We start from the raw sequence: 15,142 nt of genomic DNA, 5'->3' as shown, positions 1-15,142 counted from the left end.
GCCACCCCACACCATGACTGACCCATCGCCAAACCGGTCATGCTGGAGGATGTTGCAGGCAGCAGAGCGTTCTCCACGGCGTCTCCAGACTCTGTCACGTCTGTCACATGTGCTCAGTGTGAACCTGCTTTCATCTGTGAAGAGCACAGGGCGCAAGTGGCGAATTTGCCAATATTGGTGTTCTCTGGCAAATGCCAAACGTCCTGCACGGTGTTGGGCTGTAAGCACAACCCCCACCTGTGGACGTCGGGCCCTCATACCACCCTCATGGAGTCTGTTTCTGACCGTTTGAGCAGACACATGCACATTTGTGGCCTGCTGGAGGTCATTTTGCAGGGCGCTGGCAGTGTACCTCCTTGCACAAAGGCGGAGGTAGCGGTCCTGCTGCTGGGTTGTTGCCCTCCTACGGCCTCCTCCACGTCTCCTGATGTACTGGCCTGTCTCCTGGTAGCGCCTCCATGCTCTGGACACTACGCTGACAGACACAGCAAAACTTTTTGCCACAGCTCGCATTGATGTGCCGTCCTGGATGAACTGCACTACCTGAGCCACTTGTGTGGGTTGTAGACTCCGTCTCATGCTACCACTAGAGTGAGAGCACCGCCAGCATTCAAAAGTGACCAAAACATCAGCCAGGAAGCATAGGAACTGAGAAGTGGTCTGTGGTCACCACCTGCAGAATCACTCCTTTTTTGGGGGTGTCTTGCTAATTGCCTATAATTTCCACCTTTTGTCTATTCCATTTGCACAACAGCATGTGAAATTTATTGTCAATCAGTGTTGCTTCCTAAGTGGACAGTTTGATTTCACAGAAGTGAGATTGACTTGGAGTTACATTGTGGTGTTTAAGTGTTCCCTTTATTTTTTTGAGCAGTGTATATATATATTTAAAAAAAAATGTATTTAAAAAAATAAACCTAAGCAATAGATAGGTACGTCCGGAGGGTTTGTAAAACTGTGAGAGTAATTTCTCTGCAGGAGAAGCAAGTGTGAGAGAAGAGCCCATATCACTGTAGATAAATCTGAAATTGCAGCACTGTCCAGCAAGGTTCTGGGAGCAGAAGTGAAACAACGTTCTGGGGAGCAGTATCAGTATCAGGAGAGAAACAACGGCTCACTTTAGAGGCTCATTGAATCGGATGGTTGCAGCACAGTGGAAGACTATGTTGATGCAGTCAGCAAGCGTTTCCTGGTCCACTTTGCTCAGGTCCAGTTCTGGCAGGGTGAGGTCACTGTTCACAGCCACTATCTTCTCAGCAAAGTCTGGCTGCTCATCTCGTAACCTGTCAAAAAGCTGAAAAACAAATACAGTTGTACTAGAGTTGTAATACTCCTTCATTCCACTTTCACAGCCAATAAGCTAAAATGAGCCTATAAGTTTTTTTTTAATGAAATCATTGTGTAGGTGGAGGGAAGCGTTTTGGTTCGAAAGCACTCCAAGAAAGCAACCCCATGAGTAAGACTTAGGCTGGCCTACATCGTGGTCTGCCATGGCCCAATTGTAAAGACCGTATGGAGTGTGGGCTGTGGAACTACGAAGTCTCCGTAACAAGCAGTCAAGAACTTACGACGCATCACCCCACACAGCCTACAGAGTTTTGGCTACCCCCCTTGAACATTCCTCTTTGGCTCCCCCATTAGACCTTTCCCCTTCTCCAGCTCTTCTCACCTTGCAGTTGACCATGTCTGCGATGCGGGCCAGGGGAGCGTGGCCCGCTTTGTGCCGGACAAGGACGTACACAGCCTTGACTCCAGGGCAGGACCGCATCAGCTTCTCCAGCAAGACTTTTCCCATAAAGCCTGTGGCTCCTGTGATCAGCACATTCTTCCCCTCATAGTACTCAGGAATGGTCACCATTTTGTCCGTGTGCTCCAACCTTCCTCAACGACACCACCTGTGGAAGGATTACATCATCGTTAGCCTAGTCACTGAAGATCCTTACTCGCGTGATGGAATTTCAGCAATTACTAGGGCTGTGACCATATCAGTAATTCAATATTTTTCCATGGCAAAAATGAAAACACGGCACAGGCCTAACTCTTCAGTCCTTTAAAAACCTGTTGTAAGTAAGATCGTAGTCTATAGCTTGGAAAATAAATCATGTGACTCTGGATGACAACATAATGTTCGTTTCCTAAATAAGTTAAATCCGCTTTGTTTCCTTGCCACGATACTAACGAGTATCGCAATACTCGTATCATCACTAGCAGTTACACGATCAAAACCACCCCAGTTTGTAAAGGCAAAAAATCCCCTTACCATCTACAACAGTTCACTTCCTAAGCCCATAGCTATCACTTAAAGAAGCTAAGACATCTTAGGAATTCAGCCACTCCAATGTTGTAAGCTACTTTTATCCTGTCTAATCCACACACTGCCATTAAGATGGCTGCCGAGCTCAAAAGCTTTACTTAAACCTTGCTGAGACGGGTTTCTCATTGGCACAATCTACTACAAGAGGTCTAGAGAGCAGAGTTGAGCACTCTGCAAAGATCCAGTAAAGACAATTGAAACAGCCTAGAGTAGTAGAAAGAAGACTGCTCTACACAACATCACATTTAAATCACTAATACCCAGTTTACCTTGTTACAACACAAGAGTTTAAACAAGCCTGTGTTATTATTTTAACAAGTCTAGTCTTAACTCTAGTCGTCGGGTGGATGATACACTGCTGTTGATACAGAACACTACTCAGACAGATAGTGCCTACAGAAAGTAATCACACCCCTTGACTTTTTCAGCATTTTGTTGTTACAGCCTACACTTGCATGTAGGTGGCAAGTGTAGACACGACCTAAGAGCTTTGCGCACACTGATTGTACAATATTTGCACAATTATTATTTTAAAAATTCTAAAGGCTGTCATGTTGGTTGTTGATCATTGCTAGACAGCCATTTTCAAGTCTTGCCAGAGATTGAAGTCGATTTAAAACAAAACTGTAACTAGGCCACTCAGGAACATTCACTGTCTTGGTAAGCAACTCCAGTGTAGATTTGGCCTTGTGTGTTAGGTTATTGTCCTGCTGAAAGGTGAATTTGTCTCCCAGAGTCTGTTGGAAGCAGACTGAACCAGGTCTTCCTCTAGGATTTTGCCTGTGCTTAGCTCTATTCAGTTTCTTTTTGTCCTTAAAAAAACCTCCCTAGTCCTTGACGATGACAAGCATTCCCATAACATGAGCCACCACCATGCTTGAAAATATGAAGTGGTACTCAGTGATGTTGTGTTGGATTAATTAGAATCAGCCTCCCAAGTGACGCAGTGGTCTAAGGCACTGCATCGCAGTGCTAGAGGCGTCACTACAGACCCAGGTACGATCCCAGGATGTGTTGAAACAGGGAGACCCATTTGGCGGTTGCACAATTAGCCCAGCGTCGTCTGGGTTAGGGGAAGGTTTGGCCGGCCGGGATGTCCTTGTCCCATCGCGCTCTAGAGACTCCTTATGGCGGGCCGGGGCATGCATGCTGACTTTGGTCGCCAGTTGTATGGTGTTGCCTCTGACACATTGGTGTGGCTGGCTTTTGGGAGAAGTGTGTCAAGAAGCAGTGCAGATTGGCAGGGTCGTGTTTCGGAGGAAGCATGGCTCTCGACCTTCACCTCTCCCGGGTCTGTACGGGAGTTGCAGCGATGGGACAAGAATGTAATTACCAATTGGATATCACAAAATGGAGGAGGAAAAAAGGGGGATTTATTTTTATTTTTATAAAAACATGTACAAAATGTTAAATAAACGTATTTTAAAATGTATTGACTCAGGTAGTGTAAATACATATGTAATATTCCTGCATTCCATTTTTCAATACATTTGCAAACATTTACTGTTATTATTGGCTATTGTGTGTAGATGGGTGAGAAAAAAAACGATTTAATAAATTTTTTATTCAGGCTGTAACAACAAAATGTGGAATAAGTCAAGGGTTATGAATACTTTTTGAAGGCACTAACCTGATGATTGACACAGAAGATGTTATCTTATTCTAACAGATAGCCTAACCACAATCAAGACTTTGAAATACTTAACATTCAAAAAACCTCACAATAAAGCACATCCTTAATTGCCACTGGAAAAGCTACGTATGATGCATTAGTCATGAACAAGGAAATCCATTTAATCAAAGAACCTGGCCTCAGGGTTTCTGCTAGCCGGTAATAAAAGCTTTTTTAGCTTATTCATTGATGAAAATACATTTGACTGGTTATGCTTTTCGGTCTACGGGTTAACTTCTATAATTTAGTGTAATTAAATTGGCGCATGTGTATATTCGTTATGCATCTTATTTATCACAAACGCACAGCATACTGATACTGAGCCTTTGATTGTAAAATCTGTCAGACAGCACTTCTATAAGGCCAATCATTGCGCAACAATTCTAAATGCAAAAGTTTTTTGACCATGATTAAAAAGAGCTACTATTTGTATTTCTCAACTGGTAGTTGAAGCTTGCTTCCCATTCGCCATTCAAATGCATTGACAACGGAAGGCAGGTTTCATCATCGCGTCACACCCCACTTTGCAATGAGCTGGAGACGGTATGCATTTAAAAAACATACAGCTGTTTAATTGTTTGAAACCTCAACGTTTTACTACATATTATAAGGCATGTTTTACCTTGCTTCAAAATAGCCTAAGCAAAATCCGACCAATATCCGTGGAGACAATTATTTAATAAAGACTTCCATATGCCTTTGAAACCAGTAGCTATTGCTCTCATGTTCTATTAGTTTTCAACTTTTTCTTTGTCTGGCAGCCAAATGCTCACTCGCGCGTAGGCTACTTACTTAATCTTTTGAGGTAGCTGAAAGTCCGTATTGCCCAGCGACAGCCCCGAAACCTGAAGGATCTGGAGAAGGTCTGTATGGAGGAGTGGGCCAAAATCCCTGCTGCAGTGTGTGAAAACCTGGTCAAGAACTACAGGAAACGTATGATCTCTGTAATCGCAAACAAAAGGTTTCTGTACCAAATGTTAAGTTCTGCTTTTCTGATGTATCAAATACTTGTCATGCAATAAAATGCAAATTAATTACTTAAAAATCATACAATGTGATTTTCTGGATTTTTGTTTTAGATTCCATCTCACAGTTGAAGTGTACCTATGATAAAAATTACAGACCTCTACATGCTTTGTAAGTAGAAAGTGCTTTGAGTGACAGGAGCCGGGACTAGGTCTGTGTGGAAATCGGCATGGAGAGAGAGAGAGCGGAGAGAGATGACTCAAGTAGCGAAGTAAACTATAAAAATGGTTGTTACACACTGCGTATCACATTTAACAAACCAAACATTCAAATACCGTTATAGAAGGTAAAGTAAAAACCCAAACCTGTTCACGGTATATCGCAAAAAACAGTATACCGCCCAGCCTTATCGAGGACAGACGATTTTTACGTGCTATGCATTTTAGCGGTCTCTTTCTGTGAGTTTGTGTGGCCTACCACTTCACGGCTGAGCCGTTGTTGCCGCTAAACGTTTTCACTTCACAACATCAGCACTTATAGTTGACCAGGGCAGCTCTAGCGGGGCAGAAATTTGACGAACTGACTTGTTGGAAAGATGGTATCCTATGACGGTGCCACATTGAAAGTCATTGAGCTCTTCAGTAAGGCTATTCTACTGCCTGTTTGTCTATGGCGATTGCATGGCTGTGTCCTCGATTTTATACACCTGTCAGCAACGGATGTGGCTAAAATAGCCGAATCCACTCATTTGAAGGAGTGTCTACATATGTGACTTACCACCTGGATTCGGTCTTATGTATCAACATTTGAATCTGTTTATTTTTTTTTACATTGGATAATAGTAGACACTCACAAAATGGTATATCATACACTACATTTGAAAGTTGATAACTCACTTGTGAGAAAACCGTCTTTCAATGTTTTAATACTACTACTGGAGAGCCCTTCTTTGTCTACACCCATTCAGCATTGTTCACACTCTCTAAAGCCTTAGCCCCACCCATCTCTTTAAGGGTTGAGCCGAGCATTCTGTACTAACTTACCAGCCACTTCCAGACATCAAGAGAGAGAACAGCTCACTGAACATTACTCACCCTAGCAGAGCTGGTTAGGCTGTTATGTTATCCAGAGCATTGGTGACTGCAACTATCCTGTCAGATTGTCCGTTCGTAAATGCAGAGTGTTTTTGCATTCAGAGCGCACACTGGACGCTCTGGCTAATAAGTAGGATCGATCCGAAAGCTCTGCCCTCACAACGACAGTCAAGCACCCAAGCTAACTGGCTAACATTGGCTAGCTACTTCCAGACACATAATGAGAGAACACCCCACCCTGACCATTTTACTCACCCTAGCAGAGCTGGTTAGGCTCTTTTCATGTTATCCAGAGCGTTGATGACTAACTGTGCAGCTGGCAACAATTGAATTACGCTTTGTTACCAACGTTTACCGACACCGGACATATTCAAAATTCATCAGTTATTCTGCGCTCTGGCACACTAAGGACAGCCTTTTGTTAAGAAACGTAGCTAGATCGCTATCGAGGTAAACAATGAATCCCAACGCATGACGTAATGTTAGTTAGCGAGCCAGCCAGATAACGTTAGCTAGCTAGCCTTGATGCCAACTTTGCACACTCTTGGCATTCTGTCAACCAGCTTCATGAGGTAGTCAACTGGAATGCATTTCAATTAACAGGTGTGCCTTCTTAAAAGTTCATTTTGGGAATTTCTTTCCTTCTTAATGCATTTGAACCTATAAGTTGTGTTGTGAAAAGGTAGGGGTGGAAGACAGTCCAATTTGGTAAAAGACCAAGTGCATATTCTGGCAAGTACAGCTCAAAAAAGCAAAGAGAAACGACAGTCCATCATTACTTCAAGACATTAAGGCCAGTCAATACGGAAAATGTCAATAACTTTGAAAGTTTCTTCAAGTTCAGACGCAAAAACCATCAAGCGCTATGATGAAACTGGCTCATGAGGACTGCCACAGGAAAGGAAGACGCAGGGTTACCTCTGATGCAGAGGATAAGTTCATTAGAGTTACCAGCCTGAGAAATTGCAGCCCAAATAAATGCTTCAGAGTTCAAGTAACAGACATCATCAGCAAATGTGCACATTTGTGGCCTGCTGGAGGTCATTTTGCAAGGCGCTGGCAGTGCACCTCCTTGCACAAAGGCGGAGGTAGCGGTCCTGTTGCTGGGTTGTTGCCCTCCTACGGCCTCCTCCACGTCTCCTGATGTACTGGCCTGTCTCCTGGTAGCGCCTCCATGCTCTAGACACTACGCTGACAGACACAGCAAACCTTTTTGCCACAGCTCGCATTGATGTGCCATCCTGGATGAACTGCACTACCTGAGCCACTTGTGTGGGTTGTAGACTCCGTCTCATGCCACCACTAGAGTGAAAGCACCGCCAGCATTCAAAAGTGACCAAAACATCAGCCAGGAAGCATAGGAACTGAGAAGTGGTCTGTGGTCACCACCTGCAGAACCATTCCTTTTTTGGGGGTGTCTTACTAATTGTCTATAATTTCCACCTTTTGTCTATTCCATTTGCACAACAGCATGTTAAATTTATTGTCAATCAGTGTTGCTTCCTAAGTGGACAGTTTGATTTCACAGAAGTGTGATTGACTTGGAGTTACATTGTGTTGTTTAAGTGTTCCCTTTATTTTTTTGAGCAGTGTAGATATTATTTTTTTTAAATGGCACATGAGACTCCTTTCTTATTCATGCCCATCTCAGTGAACAAATCTATTGCAGAGGCTGTGGGGATGGCACAGTCCAAGAAGGGGAGGGTGGCTAAAATGTACAGCTCTCTCCAGAATGCGCTCTCTCCCGTCATTGTGTGCACATTCAATGTTTCATAACTTTGCGTGAATGGTTTGCGTTTGATTGTGAGTGTCTATCAATTCCCCATTACATATATCACCATTTACCGCTAATTCATAATCTACAATATTTGTTTGGTTATGGTCATTTCTGTTAATGTATTCAATATATTATTACATTATTTTACCTTTCTCATTGTCAGAGTAAACACATTTGCAGAGCCCACAACCTATGCTTGTGAAAAACAGGTTTTGGTTTATTTTATTCCATTTACAAGTTGTAAATTTAGTCATTGTCTTTTTGTTTGGAGCGCTCCTGTCAATGTTGATTGACGACGTGCACCTGATTACCCATAGAAGTTGGCCTATAGGTTACCTAGCCTGCCCGCAAATGTAGGCATATAAATGTGCCCATTTGGTGATCTGATAGTAATTGTGACCTGTTTCAGGATGCAAGGCATATGTTGCATGTCACTACTTCACAGGAGAGGCATTTAAACAGAAAATTAAGTGTTCTTGGGCAGAAATGCCTTCTGGAACATGTGAACTTTCATGTGCCTTCATAACAAATGTGTATGCCACCTGTAAATACTAATAAAATGTTTAAAATTACAAGCCTAATTGGTTTAGACACAGAAAACGACAGGAACCTTCCAGCTAGACATGATTGCTGAGATAATGGATGGGCTGGACATGAGTTCGGATTGGTCTGCCATGTAGCTCGCTTCTGTCTATAACATGAGCTGCTCAGTATGCGTCAATAATATTTTCTTCCTCAGCTTTTTTTAAAGATATCATGAATAACTGCAAAAGTGTTGCTACTGCTCTTAATGTTGCTGCTCTGAATTTAACAGGCGCTATCAACAAATTCAAGATCAGTGGGAAGCAGTTGTGATGGACTACTTTCTGTAGGACGACCATGCCATGCTCGTACCATGCTGAAAATGTATCAAACGATGAGGAAATTCCTGATTTAGGTAAAAACACTTATTTGAACCAGACATTGTAGAGTCTTCTGATGACAGTTATTGGGAAGAAACAGCGTGTTGTCACGGACAAAGTTGACCGAGGGAGTCAAAAAGATAAGTTAGAAGGCTGTTGTATAAAATACCTGTCTCCGGATTATGTCTTCAAACTAAGGGCAACAATGGCATCCATGAGAGCAGGAGAAGCGTTCATCTATGTATATGGGTAAGAGTCTAGTTACATTTTCAGCTATTATATGTTTAGAATTTCATAAGAAGGTAGTTATTGCAAGTTAAAGCGAACTGTCAGCTACTAACGTTAGCTGGCTGGCTTGCTAACGTTACAAATAACATTACTACACAGATCATACACGCATCTCAGTTTGCCATTTGCATTGCTAGTTATAGCCTAATGTTAGCTAGCTAGCTAACATTGAACCTAGCTTGTTAGCTTTAGCTACCAGCAGATTCATGCATGGTAGTAACGTTACAAATTGGGATTATGGTTCATTGTTAAGATAGCCAACTACATGTCTAAACAAAAAAAGAATCCACTATGCACGTAACCATTTCACTGTAAAGATTACACTTTCTTTATCCTGTGCATGTGACAAATAAACTTTGATTTTATTTGATATGTGTGTTTACCAGAGATGGTAATGTGAAGAACATGAACTGCAAGTCAAATTAGGATATAAATGTTAGGCCAACGAGACAGTGTCCAAGTTCTACAATGCTCTGGTAGAATGCCCTGCTTTTATTTCGTCACACTCACAACCATAAGCTATTTTCTGTAATTAGCTCACCATTAACTTTTAAATAATGATTTTAGTTTAGTTTATTTCCTGTAATGAATAATAAAAATTAGCTAAAGTTGTCATGACTGTCCTGTGCGGATCCAAATAGGTCAGATCAGCTTTGCAATAATATGCAATAAATAACTTCAACCAGACCCCCTCTCACCCACGGGGGGGGGGGGGGGGGGGGTCGGGGGGGGGGGGGACGACTGGTGGGGGTTAACACCTCACCTCAACATTCAGACATCCCTCTCCAAATTCACACAAGGGATGTGCTTTGTTTTATAAAGACGTTTCCCGACGTGGGGAATGGTCAGAGGCGACCTAAAAGAACACTAATGCCGTTTTGGTTGTTATTTTGTGATGTCATTAAAAAATTTTAAAGGAAATATTGTAACTTGACAAGTATACATACATGTACGAAGTTTCCATCCTCTACGTTGTGCATGCTATATGAAAAATTATGAAAGTGTTTTTGTTAAGAGAGGGATGTGATTTTAGAAACTGTAAGAGGAAATTGTTTCTATAACTGTGCACAGTAAGTAGTCACCGCCCCCCTTGAGGTCAGAGCGCGTGTCAACCTGAAAGAACCGCCCCTTTTGAACGAACTGTATAAAATGGGTTAATAATTAACATATCAGAGCTGCAGCTTACGTTTAAAGTGGTTTGAACTCAATCTCAACATGAGGTAGAGACGATAAAGTCCCCTCCCGGACAATCACTGGTACGGCTGATTAGTATCTAGAAAAGCGAATTTAAGTGGTCTCATTCTACTACTCTTTTCAAACCATTGTATTCCGCTACTCTCATCACCCCACTGGGAACTATCGACACTGCTGGCTAGCCTATCTTCAAAGAAGCATCTTCCAGAGCGAATGGAAGTTGAATACTCTGTAGTTCTGTTCAGGACCACACGACAAGTCACTGGATATCGGGAGACTGCAGAGGAGAACAACAGAGGAACCATTTTGGACAATCAAAGCCTTACAAGCGTTCCGCGAAAACCCCAATTCCAAGGAGGACCCGCTCAGAGAGATACAAAGCGAACCAAGGCATTTTCACATAAATGCATTCATGATTTCTTACTCCAAGTGGGTGGCGGTTCGTGTGGAAAGTATAAGTGAGTAGTTTCTAAATGTACCAACGTTAAGTGTCTCTGTCCCTCTCTCTCACTATGTATTTTGTAACAAGCAGCCATATTGTTGTCAGTCCACTAGGGACCTGTTTCTAAAGTATTACGTAAGTATGTTTATCCTGTGTAACCATTTAGTTAGCAAGTAAATAAATTAAACAAATTTGTGTAGTACTGAATCATAAGTGAGGCTCAGGTTTTTGCAGATGCAAGGAGGTTTACAACTGTTCAGAATGATGACATGATACGAGGTTATGATTAATAAGTTAACCTCTCTTGGGTAGATGAGACGTTAGCGTCCCACCTCTTCAACAGCCAGTGAAACTGCTGGGTGCCAAATTCAAATACAGAAATACTCATTATAAAAATTCAGAAAACAAAACATATTTTACATAGGTTTAAAGATGAACTTCTTGTGAATCCAACCACGGTGTCAGATTTAAAAAATGCTTTACAGCGAAAGCATACCATATGATTATTTGAGAACATAGCCCAGCAGACAAATCATTACAAACAGTAACCAGCCAAGTAGAAGAGTTACACAAGTGAGAAATAGAGATAAAATTAATCCCTTACCTTTGATAATCTTCATTTGGTTGCACTCAGCAGACATTAAATTACTCAATAAATGTTCCTTTTGTTCGATAAAGTCTCTTTATATCCAAAAACCTCCGTTTTGTTCACACGTTTTCTTCAGTAATCCACAGGCTCAAATGCAGTCAAAACAGGCAGACAAAAAATCCAAACTGTATCCGTAAAGTTCATAGAAACATGTCAAACGATGTTTATATTCAATCCTCAGGTTGTTTTTAGCTTAAATAATCGTTAATATTTCAACCGGACAATAACGTCGTCAATATAAAAGGTAAACAAGAAAGGCACTCTCTCGGTCGCACGCATGAAAAAGCTCTGTGATACTTTAGGGTCCACTCATTCAGACTGCTCTTACTTCCTAATTTTTCAGAATACAAGCCTGAAACAATTTCTAATGACTGTTGACATCTAGTGGAAGGCATAGGAACTGCAATTTGAGTCCTAAGTCAATGGATACTGTAATGGCATTGAATAGAAAACTACAACCCCCCCAAAAAAAGACTTCCAGAATGGATTTTTCTCAGGTTTTCGCCTGCCAAATCAGTTCTGTTATACTTACAGACACTATTTTAACAGTTTTGGGAACTTTAGAGTGTTTTCTGTCCGGATCTACCAGTTATATGCATATCATATCTTCTGGGCCCGAGAAGCAGGCAGTTTAATTTGAGCATGCTTTTCATCCAAAATTACGAATGCTGCCCCCTACCCTAGAGAAGTTAACTGTTTATGGATGTAATAGGTAGACCTTTAGAGTTAAATTTGGGAGATGGTAACTCTTTAAAGAACCGCTCTCGTGGTGCCCCATATCTTAATGAGTTAATTGTTACATGATGAATTTAAAATTGGGTAACAATTAAACATATTTAAATTGTTTAGATTCATTAATCTGAAGAGTGTTATGTAAATGACAACGTTGTCAGCTATGATATGGCGATTATTTTAAATGACAAGCCAGCTAGGTTAACATTAGCTAGCTAGCTAACAAGCTAGGTGGCTGACAAAACATTACGGTGGATGCAAATGTAAGTAGTTATAACGTCATAATGAGTCAAGCAAAACATGTACAATTGAGAGGAATATGTTAATTAATGTAGAGACAAATGTTTGTGCATATTTTGTCATGAAGTTAATTAACAAGAATCGCTATTTAGCAAGTTAGCTGAATATCTAACATTAGCAAGCTAGCTAGATAGTGTTATGACATGAGAATGAATTTATAATGTGTGTTGTTTAATGTTTTAGGGACTTCGGAGAAAACCAGGCTGTCGTCTTGTGAAACAGTGGATGTAAAGAATCTAGCTAGCTAAAGCATTGTGCAAAATTAATGTACAATTGTGTTAGCTTGCCTTGCTTATATTTGCCATTCAATACAGCTGAAGTAACATAAATAGCTAACTATTTATTTGCTTATTGTGTAGTGGAGGATAAAAATAACTATGTGCCTATGGATGTGTAGCTGGCTAAAGTATGTAGCCGATCTGTGTATGGACCCTAAAACGTTTGGTATGAATATTAGTTCAGAACCTATGAAACTCAGCTATCATAGTTGTTTTTTATTTTTTTATTTCACCTTTATTTACCAGGTAGGACAGTTGAGAACAAGTTCGCATTTACAACTGAGACCTGGTCAAGGTAAAGCAAAGCAGTGCGACAAAAACAACACAGGGTTACACATAAACAAACGTACAGTCAATAACACAAAGGAAAAAGTATATGTACAGTGTGTGCAAATGCAATAAGATTAGGGAGGTAAGGCAATAAATAGGCCATAGAGGCAAAATAATTAAAAATTTTCATTAACACTGGAGAAATAGATGTGCAGATGATGTGTGAAAGAAGAGATACTGGGGTGAAAAAGAGCACAAAAAATAATAATATGGGGATGAGGTATTTGGGTGTGCTATTTACAGATGGGCTGTGTACAGGTACAGTAACCTGCTCTGACAGCTGATGCTTAAAGTTAGAGAGGAAGATATAAGTCTCCAGCCTCAGAGATTATTGCAATTCGTTCTAGTCATTGGCAGCAGAGAACTGGAAGGAAAGGAGGCCAAAGGAAGTGTTGGCTTTGGGGATGACCAGTGCAATATACCTGCTGGAGCGCATGCTACGGGTGGGTGTTGCTATGGTGACCAGTGAGCTGAAAAAAAGGTGGGGCTTTACCTAGCAAAGACTTATAGATGACCTGGAGCCAGTGGGTTTGGCGACGAATATGTAGCGAGGGCCAGCCAACGAGAGCATATAGGTCGCAGTGGTGGGTAGTATATGGGGCTTTGGTGACAAAATCGATGGCACTGTGATAGACTGCATCCAATTGAATGAGTAGGGTGTTGGAGGCTATTTTGTAAATGATATCGCCGAAGTCAAGGATCGGTAGGATAGTTAGTTTTACGAGGGTATGTTTGACAGCATGAGTGAAGAGGAAGCCAGTTCTAGATTTAATTTTGGATTGGAGATGCTTAATGTGAGTCTGGAAGGAGAGTTTACAGTCTAACCAGACACCTAGGTATTTGTAGTTGTCCACATATTCTAAGTCAGAACCGTCCAGAGTAGTGATGCTAGTCGGGCGGGTGGGTGCGGGCAGAAATTATTTGAAGAGCATGCATTTAGTTTTACTAGCATTTAAAAGCAGTTGGAGGCCACGGAAAGAGAGTTGTATGGTATTGAAGCTCGTTTGGAGGTTTGTCAACACACTATCCAATGAAGGGCCAGATGTATACAGCATGGTGTCATCTGCGTAGACGTGGATCAGAGAATCACCAGCAGTAAGAGCAACATCATTGATATATACCGAGAAAAGAGTCGGCCTGAGAATTGAACCCTGTGGCACCCTCATAGAGACTGCCAGAGGTCCGGACAACAGGCCCTCCGATTTGACACACTGAACTCTGAGAAGTAGTTGGTGAACCAGGAGAGGCAGTCATTTGAGAAACCAAGGCTGTTGAGTCTGCCGATAAGAACGTGGTGATTGACAGAGTCGAAAGCCTTGCCCAGGTCGATGAAGACAGCTGCACGATGGCAGTTATGATATCGTTTAGGACCTTGAGCGTATCTGAGGGAAACACATGACCAGCTCGGAAACCAGATTGCATAGTGGAGAAGGTACAGTGGGATTCGAAATGATCGGTGATCTGTTTGTTGACTTGGCTTTCGAAGATTTTAGAAAGGCAGGGCAGGATGGATATACAGTTGAAGTCGGAAGTTTACATACACCGTAGACAAATAAACTGGGTTTAAATGTTTCACAATTCCTGACATTTAATCCTAGTAAATTCCGTCTTGGGTCAGTTAGGATCAAACCTTAATTTTATGAATGTGAAATGTCAGAGTAATAGCAGAGAGAATGATTTATTTCAGCTTTTATTTCTTTCATCACATTCCCAGTGGGTCAGAAGTTTACATACACTCAATTAGTATTTGGTAGCACTGCCTTTAAATTGTTTAACGTGGGTCAAATGTTTCAGGTAGCCTCCCACAAGCTTCCCACAATAAGTTGGGTGAATTTTGGCCCATTCCTCCTGACAGAGCTGGTTTAACGGAGTCAGGTTTGTAGGCTTCCTTGCTCGCACACGCTTTTCATTTACATTTACATTTACATTTAAGTCATTTAGCAGACGCTCTTATCCAGAGCGACTTACAAATTGGTGCATTCACCTAATGACATCCAGTGGAACAGCCACTTTACAATAGTGCATCTACATCTTTTAAGGGGGGGGGGGGGGGCAGAAGGATTGCTTTATCCTATCCTAGGTATTCCTTGAAGAGGTGGGGTTTCAGGTGTCTCCGGAAGGTGGTGATTGACTCCGCTGTCCTGGCGTCGTGAGGGAGTTTGTTCCACCATTGGGGTGCCAGAGCAGCGAACAGTTTTGATTGG

At 41.7% G+C, this 15,142-nt stretch overlaps 1 protein-coding gene across 5 annotated transcripts in view; it reads right to left on the bottom strand.

Moving 5' to 3' along the window:
- Positions 1-15,142, bottom strand: part of far1 (fatty acyl CoA reductase 1) — a 59,028-nt gene that overhangs the window by 26,291 nt on the left and 17,595 nt on the right. For 2 of the 5 annotated variants that reach the window (XM_055933553.1, XM_055933549.1), the window contains exons 2-3: positions 1,670-1,895; positions 1,119-1,294 (exon numbers count right to left, since the gene is read on the bottom strand). In XM_055933553.1, coding sequence (XP_055789528.1) covers positions 1,119-1,294; positions 1,670-1,858 — 365 coding nt within the window. In that variant the 5' untranslated portion in view covers positions 1,859-1,895. Of the gene's footprint in view, positions 1-1,118; positions 1,295-1,669; positions 1,896-4,778; positions 4,929-15,142 lie in introns of all 5 variants that reach the window. The other 3 variants (XM_055933550.1, XM_055933551.1, XM_055933552.1) reach the window with 3 other exon arrangements.

The sequence above is a fragment of the Salvelinus fontinalis genome, chromosome 9 (genome assembly GCF_029448725.1).
Source record: "Salvelinus fontinalis isolate EN_2023a chromosome 9, ASM2944872v1, whole genome shotgun sequence".
NCBI lineage: Eukaryota > Metazoa > Chordata > Actinopteri > Salmoniformes > Salmonidae > Salvelinus > Salvelinus fontinalis.
The sequence above is the reverse complement of the archived record's forward strand: the minus strand, read 5'-3'. Positions and strand labels throughout refer to the sequence as shown.